We start from the raw sequence: 22382 nt of genomic DNA, 5'->3' as shown, positions 1-22382 counted from the left end.
GGTCGAGAGCAGCCCTGCCAAGAAGGACTTGGGAGTGCAGGTGGACAAGAGGCTGGACGTAACCCAGCAATGTGAATTCATAGCCCAGAAAGCCAATTGTATCCTGGGATGCATCCAAAGCAGCTGGACAGCAGGGTGAGGGAGGGGATTCTGCCCCTCTGCTCACTTCTGCTCTGGTGAAACCCCATCTGGAATGGTGAATCCAGCTCTGGGGTCCCCAGCATAGGAAGGACATGAACCTGTTCGAGCGAGTCCAGAGGCCACCAAGATGATGAGAAGGATGGAGCACCTTTAAGGAAAGGCAAAGGGAATTGGATTTTTTAGCCTGGAGAACAGAAGGCTTCAGGGAGACCTCATTGAGGCCTTCCAGTACCTAGACAAGGCTTACAAGAGAGCTCAACAAGGACCGTTAACACAGGCATGTAGTGATAGGACAAGGAGGAATGGCTTTTAACTGAAAGAGAGTAGGTTTAGATTAGATACAAGGAAGAAATTCTTTTACTGTGAGGGTGGTGAGGGGTTGCCCAGAGAAGTTCAAAATGTTCAAAGCCAGGCTGAACAGGGCCTTGAGCAACCTGGTCTAGTGGAAGGTGTTCATGTCTATGGCAGGGGGGTTGGAATTAGATGTCTTTAAGGTTCCGTCCAACCTAAGTCATTCTGTGATTCTATGATTCTCTCAGGAAAGAATAAATCTGAATATGAAAAGTCATCTAAGAAAGAATTACTGCAAATATAACCTAAGAAGTAGAGCAAAAAGGCAATAAAGAAAAATCCTTCCTTGAAGGTTTTTCATTACAGTTGTATTTTACCTCCTCTGGGCTTTCTTCCAAATTCCTTTCAGATATTTCTGGCTTCTCCTTTTTCCCTGTTGTCCGCTTACATTGCAGTTACTAATGTTCCTGGTTCTGAGGTGAAGGTAGAGTTACTTCCAAGTCAGCTACTGTTGTTTTGTAGTCATCCCATAGTGAAGCTGCCAAGTGATGTTTTGTTTACTCCTTTTGCATCTGTGTTCTCATACATTGGCTGAACATATGTTTTCTGTGCTGTGGGTAGCCAATCTTGTCTTGAGAGAATGAGGTTTAAAGTACTGATCTTGGTTTAATATATAATAATAGCAAATTATTATTTTTTTCATTATAAGAACTAATACTCTCATGTTGCATTCACAGTTCCTGTGCCTTGCAAAGGCCAAAGAACAGACTCTCAGCCTGGCACACTTGGACTGTGATCCTGGCAACTGATTCGAGTGTTTAGAAGCCTGCATAGTGCTCTCAGAAGCTGTTGGCTTACATTAAGAAAGAAACTAAGAACTAAAACATAAGAACTAAAATTGTTCTTTTAAACCACAAAATGTGCACATAAGTGGGGCTGCAGTTAAGTCTGTTATGAAAAACAGTCTTTTTAGGATAAATGGAATCTTAGAATTAAATTTAAGATTCGTGCACAGACAGGGTTGTATTGCTGAACCATTCATTAAAGTTGGGGGTTTTTTTCATCCCTTCCAATTTTTGATGGGAAAAGCTTTGTAATTTCTTTGCTTCTTCACATCTCTGTATGTGTCAGATCTGAATGTGGTTTAACTGAATAGAGAACTCATTTTACAGCCTATATTCAAGGAGCAATATTGTACAAGAGCAGAACAGAGATGGGTTAGGAAGAACAATGGCATTTTCCAAACCGGTTTTGCTTATTCATGAAGTGATGTTTCTCCGGTGTGAAATAGTTGTCACCAGTTAAAACGTGCAGTTACAAGCAGGCATGGAACAGTTACTGGGTTTTTTTCCCTTAGGATTGCATGTTCACCTACATGAAAAACTATCTGCCTGTTGTTTTACTGTGTTTCTTGACAACAGTAGTTATTTTTGGTGCGTTTTAGCTGAGGTTTCAAACCAGCCATTTCATATATGGAACTTTGAGAGTGCCCAAGTGAAAATATCATGTTTAAAAGCTAATAATCTTATTTTCTTGTTTTGTTTTTTAAAGTATAGTGGAAGCTACAGCCCAGGAACAATTAATTTGATGATCTTTAATTTATTGTGCTTAGTATGACTGAAATGAAATGTGTGTGTGTTGCAAGTAACTGAACATAGCCGAACTGCCATTTAAGTTTTGTGGGAATAGTAAAATTTCAGAATATCCTCTGTAAATTTCATTCAAGAAAATTCTGAACAGTTGAGCTATTCAAGTGAGTGTAAGTGTAAACTTCACTGCTGGACCATGGGGTTTTTTTAACATTTTTCCCATTCCCTTTCATTTTCCCCTCCACCAGTAAAACTTTGGTTTTGAGGCACAGAGGGCTTCATTCAGCTACTGTGTTCAGGTGAGCAGTGTGTTGTCTCTCAGGGACAAGGAGAATAAGATTTCCTCTGGTCATATTTTCTACTGTCAGGATGGAGCCTTCTCAGCCATGCTTCATTCCTACCAGCTCCTGCTATGTGTGTTTAAGGTGTGTTCTATGCCTGTTGATGTGTGAAGGGCTGCTATAGCATATGCATTATGTGCTAGATGGGATTTGTTAATGCTGGATGCATAACCAGCAGTGCCTTGCACTCTTATGAGAGGGCACAAATGCCAGATTGCCCATGACTCTATTTCATCATCTTTTGGTGCAATATGGAACCCACCAAGAGTCTCAGCTGCCATTTCTAGTGAGTTTAACTTTTTTTGTAATAATGTCTTGGGGTGACTTTATTATGTGTATCCCATGTTGCTGCCCTATGCCCAGAAATTAACTTTGTGCCTTTCTATGCCTCTAAACTGAGCCTGAGAGGGGGAAGGAAAAAACTGAGCAAAACTTTTTCAAAGCAGTTTGCAGCTTGTTCAAGGTCACACAGAGATAGCGCTTTTTTTTCCAGCCGCGGCAGGGGAGGGAGGAAGCAGCCGGCTTGCTGCTTTCCAGTCAGCTTTTGGCCAGTGGTTCAGCTTCTTTTTCTCCGGAGAGAGACTGAGAGTTGAATTTTTTTTCCTTCCCTGCAATTTCGGATTTTCTCCCTTTTCTGCTGGACTGCTTCAATATTAGAACACATCAGGAGGACTTTCCACTGGTCACAGAGGGCCTGGCCCTGGGCCAAGCCCCAGCTCCGAGGAGACCAAAGGGAGGACTCGAACACTTTCCCAGGTTTTTTCTCAACAGCGAGAGATTTTATTATTTAGCATTATTTTCCTTTTCCCGTGTGTTTGTTAAATAAATAATTTTTATCTCTTTCACTTTCCTTTGAGGAAAATTTATTTTCCCCAAACCTGGTGGGGGAGGGGTGGTAACCTGCCTTCTCTCAGAGGATATATTTCTAAATTTGGCCAAATTGGTACAAATAATTAGTGAAGACAACTGTCTTCATTCTTACTGTAGCTGCTTATTATATATTTTAACAAATACTTCACTAGGTGCCTGTCAGTGTCAGCACATGAAAATATACAGAACACTTTTTCAGATCCATGACAGCTATGACTTTAGTGCTTGGAAAAACAGCACTGATCACGACAAAAATTCTAGCAAAGGAATATCAGTGCGTTTCGTAGGTGGAAAGAGATATATCCTATCCAGCTATTTCAGTGCTTGAATACAAGGCCAATACTAGACCTGAAGCAAGGTCCAATTTGTTGCCGTGCAGCATTGTCATCATGTTTGTTGTGATCCCAAGATTGCTTAGTGCTGATTTAAAAAAAAAAAAAAAGTAGTCATTGTCTTGAAAAAGTGGAACAGGAAAAGAAGATTGTGCTTCGTTGTAGCATTAATAGATCAGTGACAATGAAATTCAGTAGCAGCAGAGAATAATAAAAGAACAACCCTAATGTCCCTTAAATGTCCCTTAAAAATCATTATCTCTGATGAGGCAGTTGTATCACTTCCTGCTCCAGTGATTGACACATCTTTATCCAATATTCATAACTCCATTCTTTCTGAAAACTAATCTGACCTTGTTCATATGTTTCCTTGTCTTCCTCAAAGAATGCATTTGGCACCAAGAGAAAAGAAACTGTAGATACTGAATGTTTCCATATTTCTGCTTACTATATCGAGAGGGTTATATATGTGTAGGGTTTTAAGCAACTTATTAAAAAGAATATCAGATAGCTAGTATCATATAATATCTTACAAAGCAGAACATTTTTCCACCCTCCATGTATCCATGCATACCATCAAAACTCAGATTTCATCTTTTGCCTGTTTTTAGGTGTTAAATAATGTGTGCTAACTCTCCAGCTTTTGCCAAGAAGTAAATAATATTTTTGATGTCAGATCAAATGCCAGGTTTGCAAGGGTAGCATGCACTTACTGGTTGACCAGTGAAACAAGAAATCCTTGGTTTAGGTTCTTGACAGTACTGCTTGCAAGTCAATTTTCACAGTGAAATTAATGCTAAAACACACTCAAAAAGGAAAAAAAAATAAGGAAAACCTACTCAAAAAAGGAACATTGGTGTCTTTACCCATAGTACTGTGATTATATGATACGTTATTTTCAGTATAAATCCCACAATGTGTCCTGCTTGTATTTTTGGAGTCTTTGATGACCAAATGTTTTGAATTGTGAAGGGTGGTTGTGGTCGAAGTTTCTCACAAAAGCACATGTGGGCTCCATGTGCAACCCTTCTAAACTTTGATATTAAAACCTATCAATTAATGCTGGGGAACATGTAGAGTGAAGAGCATGGATTTAAGTTAAGGTACTCTCACTTTCTGACTCAGTGGATGAAATAACCATACTATCATGTCAGTTATACTACTACAGTTGCCTATACAATATTTATTGTAGATCAGAAAAACTTCCTGTTCTTTAATAATTAGGCTAATGAGAATTCCCACATATATCCCAGACTGAAGACCATTTAGCTTCTTAACAACTTGATGCTCTGTTAGAAGTATCTTACAAGATGTGGTTTTGTGAGTACTCTCATAGCACCTATGTATTTTGGACTTCTGTTCTAGCAGTTCTTTAAAGATACAATTCACTGTCCTTACTTTCTAGAAACATGGTGAAATAATACAGCTAGCTAAGGAAAAAAAGGAAGAAATAGCTCCTGTACTTATTAGAAGTAGGTGGGCAGCCTTGCACTGCCAGTCTGTTCAGAATGGCCTGGGTTTTGGCACTGTCCACTGTGTTATGAAGTTTACTTACTATGCAGACAAAGAGTAAGAAATCTGGAAATCTCTCCCTAAATTGCTTAAAAAAATAAATTCCATCTTCAGGGGATGGTGGGGAAGAGGGATTGGTGGTTTGAGCCCTCTTTCATGGTTTAGAACGTCAGAAGAATTACAGCCTTGTGTTACAGGCTATTGCTGTGCTAACTCTGCACTTTTGTGGCCTTATAAACACAGTAAGTAATTCTGCTTTTTGTAAAGATTCCATGTACTCCCCTTCTGTGGAACATGGTTTGCCAGCTGGTTGGTCTGAGCAAGAATGAGAGTGCTCATTAGGCTAGGAAAAGTACAGGAAACAAGGGAAGGCTTTTTGGAAGATTGCTTGCAAAAGAAATTAATAGCTCTTTTTGACAAGGACATTTGTCACTCTTGGTGAAGCAAAAGGCTCTAGTGACTTAAAACTATGCAGTTAACAGTTTGTGTCATACGGAGTGAGTTCAGTGGAATTCCTAATCCTGCTAGAGCAAGAAATTTCATTAACTTTACTGGCTCTAGTAAGAAGATATCCCCCTTAAATCTCTTGCCATATCTTAGTTTGAATCTTACCTGCTCTGGCTGTAGAATTCTTTGGTGTGCCTTTAGTTCCTAAGGACAGAAGAAATATTAAATGTATAATGTAATGTGTGTATCTAACAAAACGGTAGCAAGCACTGGGTTTTTCAATACACTAGAAGTTGACAAGATTCCTGGAATTATAGATCACAACTTACTTCATATGTGACGCATCACAGAAGGAGCTTTGAGTTTATGTGTTGCTGCTTTTTATTTTGAAAAGCTGCTATGCTTGTATGTCACAAAAAACCCCCCAGAGAATTACCCAGAAATCGCTGCAGGGAAATGATAGTGCAATTCATAGGAGTTTTAAGGCTTAGGGAAGGTAGAGGCCAATGAACAATTATTTTCAACAGGGATTTCAAAAGAAATAGTCAAGGAATGAAGATAGGAATGAGGAAGACCTCTAAACCACTCTAAAATTGGTAGAACCTCCCCTGAGGCATACCCTGCAAAGGGCTCTCAGTGAAGAACTGTATTTGGCCTAGTTAATGAAAGAATATGGATGCATTCATGTCTGTTGAGAAAGAGAGTAAAAAATATAAAGACATACCCTGAGTAGTTCATTACAGTAATATGTACTGAATTTCCCTTTCAGCACCTAAGAGTGGTCTCCAGAACCGTTTACTCTTTCACCTGGCACATAAGGTATGATGTCTTTTCCTCACTCCTGCTTTTTTTGTTTTCTTTTCAGTTTCATAATGTGTCATTTATGCTGGCAACCAGGCAGAATAATTAAAATGCCTATGGTGGCAGAAGAACAAATACTTTTCGTAACCACCCTATTGTATAAAAATGTGGAGGAGAAAGCAAGTGTGAAAACTTGATCTCAGAATAGATCCCCTCAACATGTTTCTAAGGAAAGTCTTACCAGTACAGTTCACATAAGTCATACAATAGGAATGTAATGGCATTTTTGGTCACAAGTAGCATGAAACCTTAATAGAATCAAAAATGTAGAAGCCACTATTTTACCTTTTTTTCCTAAATGTACCAAGTTTTCCTAACTTGCAGCTCTCTTATACTTATCAATTTGACCAAAATGGTGTATATGCTATTACTGATCCTCAGTAGTTCAGTATCCAGGAAGTCATATTGTTAATAGCATGAAATGTACTTTAATTTCAACAACAATTAAGTACTTATTTCACTTACCACACATAGCTATCTTCCCTAAATTAGTTCTTTGTACTATCCTGTACAGAAGACTTGACAAGTATTCTGCTACTAAAGACACTGACTTAAAAGGAAGTATAAATCCTGAATGTTAGCTTTGATGTCAGATTCTCTTTGCTTAAATGTATGTTAGTTTTAAGAGAGAAATCTTAAACCATTTTTACAGTGGCATTGGCACTTACAGATGTCTGTGATGAACTAGGAATTACACAACTTCCCTTTATCTAGTTAGTCACTGGAAAGAAAGGGTTTTACCAAAACTATGAAGCCCATTGCCTTTAGTTCTGTTAAGCAACTTACCTTGCTTTTTAACTTGAGTATCATTTTGTGACTGGCTGAAAGAGGGAGGAGAAGGATTTGAAGAAAACTAGCAGATAGGTGGAAAAACAAATACATAGTATTAGAATTTGTGTCTAAGAGAAATTCATAATTACTATTGAATCAGGAAAACCAGCAAAAGGAAGCAGTGGAACAAGTGATTTGAGTAGATTGATTAGGTAAACAGCCTCAACTTCACTATTGTAATACAAATATAATGTGTATGTTTAACTCTGTTCCTTATTTTTAGCCTTCTCTGTGTGTGTTTTATGTGCTATTCAGCAATGCTTTTAAAAATAAATAATTTACTTAAACTGGAAACTGGAGACTGGTGAATTTGTTAGTGCTGTAAAGAAGACTTGCGAAAATTAGGGCTTGCGTATTGCAAGTCTCATGTTTTTCTGCTATCCATGAGGCATTAGATTTGGATGTATAAACAGCAAAATTTTTTCTGGCTTGAATAATTACAGTGAAATTTTGTGTTGTGAAATTCTGTTTGTGAAATAATTCATTCAGCTCTTTCCCTCTTATCCATCAAAGCACATGACATGTAATTGTATCTAAATCACACCTTAAAGGAAAATGTGTGCTTAGTTTTAGCCGAACATTTATCCAGTTTGAACTCATCTGCCTCTTTAATGTTTGTCTTTCTCCACTGGTCAAATTAACTTTAAAGTAACAGAGGTTTTCCAGATGTTTAATATTAATCCTGCTGTTTACCAGCAAGAAGAAAACTAACCTGGTTAATTAAAATGTTTTTCTTGCTGAACTCTTCTGAGAATGTGTCACACTCTTTTTAGTTCAGTGACGAAAAGAAACTGATGAGCTCTCACCAGAATCTGCAAGATGTTACAGAAGATCAGCTTAGCCTGGCATCTATCCACTACATGCGGTCCCACTACCAAGAAGCTATTGATATCTACAAGCGCATTCTGCTGGATAATCGGTGCGCACCTCTAGACCCTATTGGAGCATCTAGGTTATTGGTGGTATTTAAATTCCAAGTAGTTGGTTGGTTTCTGAAAGTAGGCATTTTTCACAACTACTATGTCCCTTTCCCATCACAGAATATGCACCAGTTGAAGCTCCTCAATTTTGTTCATTCGAAGTATTATGGAAAACCCCATGTTTAAAAATAAGTCTGCTCTCTGTTGTTTTCTTTCAGTGAAATGGTTGGTTAATTCATTCTGATATCTTTTTTATTTTGTTACTTGTTTCTTCTGAAATGATACATGGTTATAGATATATATAAGATAATGGATATATGCTTTGTCTTTTTTTTTTTTCCTCTCTGATGTCCAATCTTGTGACCTTGCTTGAATGACTGTCTCCTCCTTCACCTCGTAGCCTTTCTAAGAAGGGTTCAGGGGTTTTATGTAGAGTTCCTTGCATTCCTTTAAGACTGAAATTCTTTCCTTTTCTGTTTATCCTCTATGACACTTGTCAGTGGGTTTTTCTGTTATGTTCTGCAAATTTTTAGTTCAGAATTTAACAAGGAACAAACTGAATTCTTAAGTGGCTGGAAGTATTTTTAATAAAATAGAAACTGCTTTCCCAGAATACAGCTATCTTTTGGTACTATCTGCTCCTCAATGTTTCAGAGAAATCCATCATAATGCGTACATCATGTAATGCTTGGGGAAGAGATTTTAACCTCCAAGTCCTGCAGAAACAATCACTCAAAGCTAAATGAGTAACCTTCATAACAATTACCCTTTTACTTAGAGTTTTCACAAGTGCTTGTCTCTTCTCTGTGTCTAGTTCTTCTGGCTTGACTGCTTGTAATGACAAGGACTTTTTGAAATAATTGTACTCAGTACAAACTTTTATTTACATATTGAATGTTTTTGAGTGTATTGCTCAGAAAATCATGTTCTTGCCAGGCTAATTACGGTGCTCATGTTCTGCACATTTCCTCGGTGTGAAGTTGCCACCATTTCCCAGATTTGCAAACCAAAAGTTTGATTGGTAATTCTTAAAAGCTGCACTAGCTGCTGTGGAAAAAAATACTGTGAATCTGTCTTAGCAAACAAACTAGAGAAGCTCTAAGCATTTCTCAGAAACCCCAGTTTTGATGTGCTTGTAAAATAGGTATAGAAGTGAGAGCTTTCTTTTTATTTCCTGATTTTAATGCACTGCAGTGGGAAATGTTAAACTATCTGGTGGGATTGAAAGGTTCTCTTTAATCCTCTTTCCTGCAGGGAATACCTGGCTCTGAATGTATATGTGGCCCTGTGCTATTACAAACTGGATTACTATGATGTATCCCAGGAAGTGCTAGCTGTTTATCTTCAGCAAGTTCCTGACAGCACCATTGCTCTTAACCTTAAGGCTTGTAACCATTTCCGACTTTTCAATGGGAAAGCTGCAGAGGTATCTATTGGACAGTCCTTCAGCTCACCTTTATTTTAGTTTAAGATTCCATACATGTTTCTTTTCCTTTGTATCTGTCTTAATCAGTAATGTTGATAATGGCCTTTACCTTGTCACTGTGTCCTTTTAGGAATGTCACCTATTTCAGTTTCCCTGGTATTTACTCATCTGTCCACATATGTGCACAGTGGCCTAACCATTTTCCCAGTATCCTTTTGATCTTGTGTTTATATGTATTACTCAGTTGCTAAAACAGTTAGATAGAAGTGGAAAGGCAAAATCTTTTTGTCATCCAGCACCAGTGAAGGTGTCTTGCTGGCAGCTTTGAAGCTCTTTTGAAGCTCCACTTAGGCTTCTGTGCTTTTTTGGTTTTATGTTAAAATTTTGGAATGTATGTAATTCCAGGCAGAGCTCAAGAACTTGACAGACAGTGCCTCATCATCTTTTGAGTTTGGCAAGGAACTCATTAAGCACAATCTGGTAAGTAATGCATTTCTGGGATTTAATATGGACTGCATTCATTTGTAGAGCTTTTCATGATGATTCATTAAATGGTATATTTTGAAAAATTGTAGACTTAATTGAGTCTCTGCTGCCATATAAGTCCCATTCTAGGAATCCTACCAGTATAATGAATGTGCCATCAAGTGTATTTTTTTTTTCCTGGAATTTTTCCCTGACAGTTTCAGACTGTGTCAAGAAAATAATAATACTGTTGCTTTTAGCCATGAAGGCATATTAAAATAATGTATGTTGTGTAAGAATACCTTTGCAAGATGTTTTGTGGAGCCCACTCAGTAAAGACACAGTAGAAAAAAGTCAGGGTGACCTTGGACTCTGTTCAGCACCAGAACAATTTAAATGGAATAAAGATAGCTCATGAAAATGGCCTTCATCTGAAAAGTACTAAGCAAGGAGTTCTAGGAAAAAAGATGCTCATAAAACCAGAATACTTTTGTGTTCTGCAGTAAAAGAGTCACTAAGAGTAACTAATGGTTACTCTTCAGTGGTATTATTATTTTGCTGAACAACTGGTAACAGTAGATTGCTCATATTTAATGATGGGCAGTTGCTTGCTTTGTCGTTTTTCAAGAACAGTCATCACAAGCTAACACTTCTTTCCCTGAGAATTAAAACTGCTTTCAAACTGGACTTTTGTAGGTTAGCATTGTTTATTTTGTATGTTGGCAATTTTACCAGTGCTTTATTGTATAAGTACATTAGATCTTGTTGGAGGAATGGTCATGTGAAACTGGAGTATAATCGACTGCTCCTGATCATTTTAGGATCCTGTGTCATTCTAAGTAAATGTAGAATCATTAGCCTAAGTTTTTTCACATGAAAACATCATAAGCAGTTTGTAATTTTGTGTGTGTTCCCTTCTCTCAGACTATGTTATTCTTTAAAATCTTTTATATATAATGTGTCGCTCTTTTGAGCTGCTAAAAGCTGAAATAAGTTAATCTTTACATATGGATTAAATACTTGTATTCTTCGGTATAAAGATTGTCAGACTGTATAATTCTATAGCTGTATTAAAGCAGGAATTATGCTAATACCAGAGCCACTGACCTTTTCCTACTGTTTATATAGGAATTTAAGGATTAATTTCCTTGAATTAACTTATCATAGGAAAGATTCTGATACATGGTTATCAATATGCTTCTTTTCTCTGCAGGTGGTTTTCCGAGGAGGAGAAGGGGCTTTGCAGGTCCTACCTCCTCTAGTTGATGTTATTCCTGAGGCAAGACTGAATCTTGTGATTTACTATCTCCAGCAAGGTAAATACACCTTCCTCTGGCTCTTTCATACCTTCAGGGATGACATTAATTCATCTTACCTCAACTTACTCAATGCTTTTTTTCTTTGCAGTAAAATGTAATTTATTTCACTTTCTGTTCCTCTGGAAAATAGTGAAGTGGAAGTTCCCATGGCTTGCAGAGAGGAGCTTTAATACTGTGCAGTCAGAAAAAGCCTACTTCAGCAGAGTATTGGAGGTTCTTGGGTTGCAGGAGATGGCATTGGGGATGGTGGTGTTTATTTGTTCCTAGTGAGGGGGCCTCTCCTCTGCCTGAATATGTGAGAATGGTAGGCATATGTACTGTGAAGGCAAGGACAACCATTTCTGTAAATACAGTACAAACAAAATACATACCAAAGTGACTGTGAACAAGATATTTCATTAAAATCTACTTTACAGTTCTTAAAGAGTGCAGGGAGGTAGCCAGAATCAGTTGGTAAGGGTTTTCTTCTTGTATCTCTCCTTTGTTTGCCAGCTTCTTTGAATTATATCGAGTTTTTCAGAGCTATTCATATTCTCCCATTGTGTTCTTTTATTCTACAGTGGGTTGACTGGCTGTGTGATTCAAGGCAGGTCGAATTAGATCAGGTCGCTTAAAGCCTTGTCCAGACAAGCATCCAGTCAGAACTTCCTCTGTTCTACCTGATGTCCACTGCCTTTCTCTCACTCTGTGGAACCTGTCTCCATCTACTCTGTACCCTCCTATCAGTTAATTGTAGACAGTGATAAGATCTCCCTTGAGATCCTTTCTCCTCTGAAAGCTAAGCAAATGCAGTTCTCTCAGTTTCTCCTTAGCCCTCTTACTGCCTTGGGAGCCCTCAGGTGGGCTCACTCCAGTGTTTCGATGTCTGTCTTGATTGAAGGATCCCAAAACTGGACACAAGACTCATGTGCAACCTTACAAGTGCCAAATAAAGAATTCCTTGCCTTGCTGCGATGGCTCCATTCATGCTAATATGATCCAGTGTGCAGTTGGCTTCCTTTGCTACAAGGCTGCACTGTCTGCCAGATTGCCTTTAGCCAGTCAGCTCCCCAGCTGACTTGCTCAGGCATGTTTCAAACCAAGCAAGATGCAAGACTTGCATTTTGCCTCCACTGAACTTCATCAGATTTCTTTCAGCCCATTTTTTTCAGCCTACGGAGCCGCTTCTCAATGTCCGGGAGCTTTCTTCACAATCTTTTATCATTTGCAGACTTGCTCAGAGTACTCTATCCTATCATCTGGATCATTAATAAAAGTAAGCTATTCAACAGTATCAGTCCCTCGGGCATTCGATTAGTAATGAGCCACCTGCTGGATTTTGTACGACTGATCACTGTCCTTTGGTAGTCCAGCCAGTTTTCCATACCCTTATAGTCTTACTTAGCCAGTTCTATCTTTCAAGTTTGTATGAGAGACATGTCAAAGACATTGCTAAAGTCAAGCTATACAGCATCAACTATTATCCCCTTATTCACACAACCAGTCACACCTTGAATTAGTGAGTACATTTTGGCAGTGGTAAATCTATGCCTGCTGTCCCCAGCCACCTTTCTGTCCAGTATTATTGTTGCTAATGTCACTATAGGCAATATTGGTACTATTACCAATTATTTTGCACAGTAATATTGTTGATAATTACAGATGTTTCAAATTAAGTTCTACTTACATGGAAACAAAGTGCATCTCATGCATCAGTTAAAAATCAGTCTTGTTTACTCGTATGCTGTTAACCTTGCAGTAATTTTCATGAGTTAGGTTCTGCTCTTCACTGTGATATACTAATGACTTGCATACTGACAAAGAAGGTCAAGGGCAATTTGAACTAAAACCTCTTTTCTGGTTTGGCTGAGTTTCCATTTTTAAGTCTTGCTAGGGTAGCAGCATTGGTTAGGAAAGTGAGAAATTCTTACTTCTAGTGACTATAGATGTCTCTCCAAAACTGAAAAGGTCTCTGATAAAGCTAGGCTTGTCCTAATACATGCTCTGAACTGGAATGACTGAAGTATAAACATGCATCCTGTTTTTTCAACTCTTCGGAGTAGTGACTCCCAACAGAGTTTGAGGTCAGCTGGTGTCCTGCTGTAATCTGCTCCTGTAAGATTTGCTAGTCGCTTCTGTTGGAGCCTGAAAGGCATAGTTCTGTGTTGATGGTCTACATTGTGTTGATAAAAATAAGGGTTACTGTCATTTTGTGGTGGTGGTGGTCTGAGCTAGCCAAAAATATGACCAAAAAAAAAAAAAAAGGAAGAAAATGTAATGACTTTTGGCTAGTACATTGTGCTGCCTTACTATGTGACTGTTCAAAGGAATAGATAAGAAAGCAGAGGTGATGGGTGGGAGCCTAGCAGCTCCAATGTATATTGCCTTAAATGGCTGCATGGATTGTATGTTCTAGTGAAAAAAATTTTTGTTTGATAAGGCTTATTTGTGTGGGCAGTTGGTATAATGCTATATTAACAAAACTTTGCCAGTAACAGAGGATCTTCACTAGGTTGGTTCACAAAGCCAACCATAGTGCCAACATCTTTTTTAATTTAGGTAAAGTTTAGGATCTATTCAGTTTATCTAATTCTTGTGTGGAAAGGAAGTTGTTTATAGATTTCAAACTTCCCATTTAAGCATCTATATTAGTAGTGCTTTTTCCTTGTTAATTAGGATCTGCTGAAATATTGCTAGGGAAAAGATGAAGTTTCCCTACCGCATCATGCTACCCTGCTCTCTTTGAGGGCTAAACAAATATGAGAAAACAAAATACAGGAAGATGATGGATTTATTATTTTGACCTTGTGCTGTTGAGAAGGCAGCCACTGGATTATGAGCAAAGGGGCCAAACCATCTCTGCTAGGAAAACTGTAGTCATAAAGAAGCTATTACTCACTCTGCGTTTGTTATTTGAGTTCTAGAAAACGATCACCATTGTGATAGAAATTCACAGTGATTTATAGTTACCTTTCTCCTCCTGTCTAAATGGTTTATTTCTTAGTCTTTTGGGGAATGTTGTAGAGGATGAGTGACTTGTTCTAATACAGTGTGCTATGGGTTGTCATGCATTCTAATGTCTGGCATTTCAGATGATGTGCAGGAGGCTTATAACCTGATTAAGGACCTGGAACCTACAGCTCCACAGGTAATTGGAAAATGATGTCATGACACATAAAGACAGAGGTTATAAACTGTTATGAAATCTGCCACATACAAAACTGGTATCCTGAGGACAGCTTGCCCCATTCCCACTCTTAAAACTCTTGTGTTTTGATCCCTTCACCAACAATAAATTTAATGTGCATGCATAAAGTATTATATATGTGCATATATGAGTACTTAGCCTGTTTATTACTGTACCACCTGGGTTCAACTAAGAACACAGCTCTGTTGTGTGCAGCCTTGATTTTGGAGAATGGACCATTATTGCATAGGTAAAAGCCCTCTTCCGACTATAGCTAGTTGTCTGCCTGGTGGTGGCTTTTCATCCCTCAGATTTGCTAGCTCAGATGCTCATATAGTTTGTCCTGAAGCCATTTCAATAAAAATGAGCTAGATTAGATTAAACACCTTAAATAAATGGTGTTTTCTAATCCCATCACACTTTGGCTGCCATGAGTGAAAACTTCAGTGTCCCTTGGCTGCTACTGTAATTTTCTTCTGTGGCTGTTCCAGCATCTTTAGTCTCTGATTTATTCCTCTTTGCTGTTTATTTTCCAAAGGTCACATAGCTGGGCATAAAAGGGACCTTTCATGAGTCTGTGTGAGGAATTAGATGGAGGGAGGAATTAGATGGAGGGAGGGAGGGAGACAGGGAAAAGGAAAACCTCAAAAACACAGATCCGGTGATTCTGTGCTGAGGAGTGAGGAGTGTCTTCTGATGTTGCTTTACACTTCTTGCATTTTTCAGTATAGCAAAACTTACTTGAACAGTTTTCTGCAGATATTGGTCCTACTGTAGCCTTTGTTGTCCCAATATACTTGGCTAATAATTCTTGACCACATTTTGAAATGAGAATCTTTGTGCTTTTTTTTTTCCATTTCTCACTCACACTTGTAAGGAGCTCCCTGCTAAGACTTGCAAAACTACTTGTAAAATCTCCTTGAGTACTTCTTAAATTTCTTTTTTGTCACAATGCCCGCAGGATAGTAATTTGGCATCTGTAAGACAGTTGGTGTGCTAAAACGATTACTTACTATCCTGGCTAGTACTCTCAGATTGTTTCTTTACATTCTGTCATTAGTCTCTTGGTCTCTTGAAAGAAGTCTCTCCTTCTGTGTTTACCTCCTGGTTTGTCAGGAGTGCCTCCTACAACAGGTTCATAGATATAAGTCTTAAATTATAAGATTTGGGTAAGACAAAAGAGTCTGTTACATGCTGAGAAAAATTTGTTCAGAGAAGAATTAAACTGTAGTTGTTTCTCATACTAGAGGTTACAGAGTACTCAGCTTCTGTTCCTAATTTCACTAGAGTAACATGGACACAGAGCACAAACCTCTTGACATTTTTGTCCTGATGAGAAACACTATGAATTTTGCAGCAAGGATGTCAGTGGTTATGGTTAATCAATGTGCATATTTGAAAGGGGATCTGTGCTTTAGTGTAACAATAGTGGACTTATTGGTGATATGATGGTAAAGAAGGCATAAAAGGATGTTACCATGTTCCTTTTGGTGCATTGTCTTTGACTGTAAGACTTATCAGAAAGCACAGCACCCCTTTGCATCTTTAGTAGCATCTTTGCATATTTAGTAGAAGTGACTACATAGCAGGTAGAATGTATTTTGAGGGCCTAAATTTGTGCTGTGCTTAAGCACTACCACAGTAATCAGCTACCTTCTAAACTCAGTTGTGAAAGAGTTGAATTTATGAAGAAAATAATGTACACATAGGCTTTTGTGTATCTTCTGAAATCTTCACTGTGTCTTCTCTGATCCCCTTTAACTTTTTTTTTTTCCCAGGAGTACATCCTCAAAGGGGTGGTAAATGCAGCACTTGGACAAGAAATGGGCTCGGTGAGTAAAGCCCATGAGGTTCTCCAGCTTCTCCAACAATAGAATGTGAACAGATCTGTGGGAACTGAAAAGGAGTGAAAGAGGCAGTCATTTCTTAGATTGCAGGATCTCTGAGTCTCTTAACCTCGTTCTGTACAACAGTCGGTCCAGAATGAGTGAAATGCATACTTCTGTTGCTGGCCTTGATAGTAAATCAAGATGAATTTGATTTCTCTGTCCTGTTTCCAAAAACCCTGTTTGCTTTGTACAGTGTCCTTCTTTATCTAGGCACATAGAGCGGCACATTTACCTTTTCTGTTTTTGCTTCAGCCGTAGTTTTTCTGTTAGTTGTTCCCCAAGTGTTCCCAGAGCATATTGTCACAGTGTATTGTAGCACTAACCCTAGAACTCATCTTGGATTGCTTTTTTATTCTTCTTCCAGAGAGATCATCTGAAAATTGCTCAACAGTTCTTCCAGTTGGTGGGGGAATCAGCCAGTGAATGTGGTATGTTTGAAATGGTTTTTTTCCATTAAGTAACCCATTTTAAAATATCCAAATATGTACCACCATATCTGTGTCTAGCTGCTGACTGTTAGCAGGAATGTTGCTAGGCATTTTGTTGCTATAGGATGAGTTTCAGAAAGTCAAAATTGTTATCTAAAACAAATTTGCAAGTTTAAATTAGAAGTCTCAATTCCAAACCTTACTATATGACTTTGCCTGGAAAAGAGGCTGTACTGCACACTCCAAGTCTTCAGTGAGAGACTCAGTGGCAGCTTGCCTTTGCCTAGTAATCCCCATTATAGAAACAGAAGACAACAACCTAATTAATTAGATTGAGTGAGTGGCTGAAACCTCACAGGCAGAGATACACAGGTACAAATCAAGGACCACTAATGAAATCCCCTCAAGTACATAGAGTCCTAGCATGGAGCATGCCCTGAAACTGAGGGTCATAAAAATGTAAAGAGGAATTTGGATACAGGGAGGAATGGAAGCTCTGGGACTAACTTCTTGCTTGAATAAGAGAAAAAAATAAAAGGAGGTATTATAACCCACCCACCACCACCCCCCAAAATCAGTATATTTTCAATATTTAGTTTTACTGACTCAATGATAGACCAAACCAAGATCTTCTCTTCCCTTCTCTTTGCCAAAACTAAAAATCCCGAATTAAAAAAAGTCAGTAGTTGTAACATAGAAATTTGGACTAAATGGAGCTTACCAGTTTCCTCTGTAGGCACTGTCACTTAGTACTGTTTCTTTAGGTGGGTAACTTGTGCATGTTAATGGTGCAGACAGCTCATGGTCCTCAGAGACAGAATGCTGTCTCCTGTGTCCATGGTGACTAAAGAGAAGGAGCTCCAGAGACAGAGTGGCATCACCGATGAAAGTTTCAGAAATACTGTTGAGCCATTCTATTCTGTTCCCCTCGCAGCCCTGGTACTATTGAGGTCATGCAGCAGAGAATTTCATTTTGGAAGGCTGGAAGTGGTTCCATAGATGAGATTTCCCTAACTCATTCCTTTTTGCATTGAAGCTATCCCTTCAGAGTTGCGATCCCAGAAAATGGGAAGAAACATTGTGAACTATAGCAGTGGAGGACTCGGTTTGTGGGAATATCTTAATGCCTATAACAGTCATGCAGGTGTGACGAGTGACCAGAGCACACATGGATAAAATTAATACAGAGATAGTCAGGGAAAAGATAGCCTGAAAGGATTTCTTGTGAAGATACAGCTCAAAACCAAAACTGAAATTGTTAGGAACCCAAAAGTCTGAATTTTACTGTGAAATATTTTTAAACTCATATGCAAAATAATAATAGAGAGGCTGAGACTTCAACCTTTCTATGGCTGAGGGGGAGAAAAATGGCAACAGAAATGTTGTACAGAAATGTACAATTAGGAAGGTGGATTACTTGAAAAAAATGAGCTTGTGGTAAGGATTGGTTCCAGAGGTAAAAGGAAACGTCAGTACTGCAAGCATCTTGCCCTCTTGGTACTTCCATGTAAAAACTGCTTTGTCATCTTCTTAAAAGCTTATGGGAGGAAACTGCCATACAGAAGAGCACACAGTTCAGGGTAACTCCTTTAAAGGTAAAATAGTGTGACGGGTTTTGCTGAACCTCAAATGAAGAACAGATGGAGGTCAACAAACTGTAGATAGGAAATAGAAGAGGCAAACAGTTCTATTTAGGTAGGATATAACAAAAAACCAAACACATGAAGCCCAAGAATGTAAGTGTTTTTATTAGATGTTTTTAAAGCAGATGGATAAAGTGGAACGCCTGGTTTTAGAAGAGGCAGTTAAAAACTAAAATAATTTTTTTATGTGATAGGAGGAAGGTGACATGTAGGATATTGTTCCTATTTAATGTACAATGGGGATTGTACATTAAATAAACATAGCTTGTACAAAATAAGCATAGATAATAGAGGATGCCACTGGAGAAATGGTAGAAATTATCGAAAATTGAGAAATTATAGAAAACTTCTCTCAAAATAAGTATCTTTCCTTTATCAGTGAGTAAAATTATGTTGTTTTCAATTACATGTTTAGATAGGCAATTCACCGTATTGAAGCCAAATCATTCACCAGCCAGCCTGGATGGGAACAGTGAGTGGCATATTAAACAGGTTACAGATTTTATATAGAAAGATAAATAATAGTTGGAGGCTTCTGTTCTGCCCATATTGACCTAGTAAATGCAATTACATGGCATGATAAACAGCATGAACTTTTTGTTTCTATCTTCCTTAGAGAAAGCACAAGTGAACAGGTAACTCTGGACCAATATTGAATTATGTAGCACCTGAGTTGAAATTTTATGATGCAACTACAATTCCACTACAGTCATCTGAGTATAATCAAATTCAAAATCCATGTGTTAGCAAATACCTCAAAAAACCAACCCTGAGAAGCTACATAATAACCTTTCTCATTTCTAGCAGAAAATTTACAGTGAAATAGGAGTGAAAAGGATAAAATGCACCTGATTTGAACACTTGAAAGAACGTTTTGTTTCTCTAAAGAAAGGGCTTGTATTCATAATTAATGAGCTATAGGAGACAAATAATGACATGACTAGGTTTACCTAGTCATTTTAATAAATTACCCATAGTAGTAAAAATAAAAGCTTCCATAATGATGAAAGATGTGAAAGACTATATAAGACTGGGTAATAATATGCAAATTAAATTTAGCAAAATTATGAGAAAAATTGAAGAGGATCTTAAGAATCAGTGAGGAAAGAGAAAACAAAAATAATTACTGGGTCATTGTATACAGATGTCATTTTTTTCCTTGAATACTGTCTACAGTTCCAGTTCTTACATTTCTTTAAAAACGTGGTAGGTCAAGAAAGGATACAATAAGTACAGCAAGGATGACCAGAGAAAGGGGATAGATTCTTGAAGTAGGAGAGAAGGAGAGGTTAAATAAAGGAAAATACATGGGCTGAAAAATGAATACTGAGTTTAATTATGTACATCATAAATGACAAGGAAAAGAGGAATAGAGAAGAATTGTTTACTGCACAATACAAAAATCAAGGAACATGGACATAAATTATCACTCAAGACGATTAAAACAAACAGCAATAATTACTTTTTCACATAACACAGTTTATTTGATAAAGAAACTTTGTGAGAACCACAATGTATAAAGAAATTTGTAGATGAAACGTCCATTGGCTGTTTAACACAAATTTTTCAGCAACGATTAAGAAGTCTTCAGTGCAGATTGTTGAAAGCTGGAATAAATTTCAGCAGAAGTGCCATTACATACCACAGTGTGGATTATATGTGAAATCAGAATATCTTCTTGCTATAGCTGTATATTCTTATTCAGCAAACTCTGAACTAGGCAAACCTTGGATCCAATATAATAGTTTTTATGTTCTTAGGTAACTTAGCATATTAGCCACTATGTAGTATACTTGTGGTCATTTTTGATCTGCTCCCTTTGTTTTGCTGGATTTAGAATGGAGAACAGAATTCTTGCTGTTTGTATACTTGGGCTTTCCCTAAGTAGCCAGCCATGCTGTTCAAGCGTGTACATCATGCTTCAGCACTTCCCACCCGGCCAGTCCTTGCCAACACCTTTAAGGTCTTTATCGAGTTACTTAGCTGCTTTGCAGATTGTAATACAGAAGTAGGTTGTTGCTAGCTAGAGTGAGGAAATCCTTTGCTGTGTCTTTGCTTGCAACTGGGCCTATGTCCCGGTTTTGCCTGGGACAGAGTTAATTTTCTTCTTAGAGAATGGTACAGTGCTGCATTTTGAATTTAGTATGGGAATAATGTTGATAGCACACTGATGTTTTAGTTGTTGCAAAGTCAAGGACTTTTCCGTTTCCCATGCTGTGCCAGTGAGGAGCTGCATGAGATGTTGGGAGGGAGCACGGCCAGGACAGCTGATCTGAATGAGCCGAAGGGTTATTTCATGCTGTAGAACACCATGCCCAGTACATAAACTGGAGGGAGTTGGCTGGGAGGGGCTTGTTGTGGTTTGGGGAGGGGCTGGGCATGCATCAGTTGGTGGTGAGCAATTAATTGTATTCTGGATCATTTGTTTCTCTTTGAGTTTTATTCCTCTCTCTCTCCCCTTTTCATTATTATTATTACTAATAATATTTTATTTCAATTATCAAAGTCTTCTTATCTCAACCCGCAAGTTTTACTTTTTTTTGTCGGGGTGAGAAGGGTGGAGTGAACAAACAGCTGAGTGGTACTTAGTTGCCAGCTGGGGTTAAACCACAACAGTCTACAAGGCGTCTTATTTTAATGTGGGTTATCAAAAAATAATGGATCAAAATGAAGATGTGGAATATTTTTTCTGACTTGCTTTTGTTAACTGTAGAAATCCCATGACTGCATTAAGAAAAAGCAGCAACAGGAGTTTAGGAAGAATACAGTGTCATTTATTTGTAAAGTCATTTGGAGTCATCAGCTAAGCCCTTTGCTTTTTTTAATTAGATCTCTGCCTTGGATGTTCAAGGAACATGGAGAAAACCAAGTTAATGTGCAAGTCATTTCCATTAAACGTACACATTTTATCTCGTGTTGGATGTTGTGCACTTTAACAGGGGACAGACAAAACAAAAACTAAAAAAAATACAGGAACCATTTAGAGTGTAGGATTCAACATTCATTCTCTAGCAGCAATAAATAACGCCCAAACAGCAGCTTGGTTACTGGGGGTTTTTTAAGCTTAATAAAAATTGTTAATCCTAATGACTTGAAATGGAACAGACATTATGAAGGAGGATATAACTAGATTTTTATACTTAGTTCTCATTCTCTTCTACTAGGGTCTCAACTGGGTGGAAAATTAAACAGATCAGATTTCTTTTAAGGAGGAAATGGGGCAAGAGGAACATCAGTAAAAACAAATTAACATTAACATTTCCATTAAATGCAGTGCTTCTGGTGCTTAGTGTAAGTCTTACAAACTACCCAGAAACACTGCAAGCATAATGAAAAAGAGCACCCTTTTGTTTTCAGTGGTCCTCTTTAAGGACCAACTCAGGCAAATTTGATGTTGGATGGGAGGAATGGAACATTTCTTCCGAACTTCATGCAGTCTTTTCTTTGAGGTTCTCTTAGGTCACCCTAAGTAATTTTTTGAAATGACAAATTTTTCCTGTTTCTGCATGAGTCACATGGGGTGAATTAGAAAATTCTAGTTTTTCTGTCACTGGTAGCATTCATTGCTGAGTTGTATGAGATACACGGATGTTTTACTTGTTTGGTTTTTTTAATGAAATCTTTCAATAAATATGTGGGGGACTGTGTGCTGGGATAATAAAACTTTCTGCCAAAATGTGGACATAAGAATAAATATTAAAATTTAGAAACATTCGAATCATTTAGGGGAGTATTGTGTTTCTAATATTTTGTTACTGTGATTCATTTTTACTAAAAATGCGTCCTCAGTTTTAAGTCTTCTTTGCATGTTTTAAAATTTTGTTCAAAATAAATCATGAATTTATGAACTTCAAAAATCAAACATCAGAGAAAAGGGACGTTTTTGAGTTATCTGTAGTTTTGTTACTCAG

General features: G+C 37.9%; 1 protein-coding gene across 2 annotated transcripts in view; it reads left to right on the top strand.

Annotated features, from left to right (window-relative positions):
* The window catches only part of TTC26 (tetratricopeptide repeat domain 26), a 56758-nt gene that overhangs the window by 10049 nt on the left and 24327 nt on the right, over window positions 1-22382 (top strand). For both annotated transcript variants that reach the window (XR_004239688.1, XM_032106537.1), the window contains exons 5-12: window positions 6293-6342; window positions 7989-8134; window positions 9390-9561; window positions 9967-10041; window positions 11240-11342; window positions 14417-14472; window positions 16290-16343; window positions 16765-16828. Coding sequence is in view for 1 of the 2 variants with exons in the window: in XM_032106537.1 (XP_031962428.1) it covers window positions 6293-6342; window positions 7989-8134; window positions 9390-9561; window positions 9967-10041; window positions 11240-11342; window positions 14417-14472; window positions 16290-16343; window positions 16765-16828 (720 nt within the window). In the remaining variant the exon portion in view is untranslated. The remainder of the gene's footprint in view (window positions 1-6292; window positions 6343-7988; window positions 8135-9389; window positions 9562-9966; window positions 10042-11239; window positions 11343-14416; window positions 14473-16289; window positions 16344-16764; window positions 16829-22382) is intronic.

The sequence above is a fragment of the Corvus moneduloides genome, chromosome 4 (assembly GCF_009650955.1).
Source record: "Corvus moneduloides isolate bCorMon1 chromosome 4, bCorMon1.pri, whole genome shotgun sequence".
Classification (NCBI taxonomy): Eukaryota; Metazoa; Chordata; class Aves; order Passeriformes; family Corvidae; genus Corvus; species Corvus moneduloides.
The sequence above is the reverse complement of the archived record's forward strand: the minus strand, read 5'-3'. Positions and strand labels throughout refer to the sequence as shown.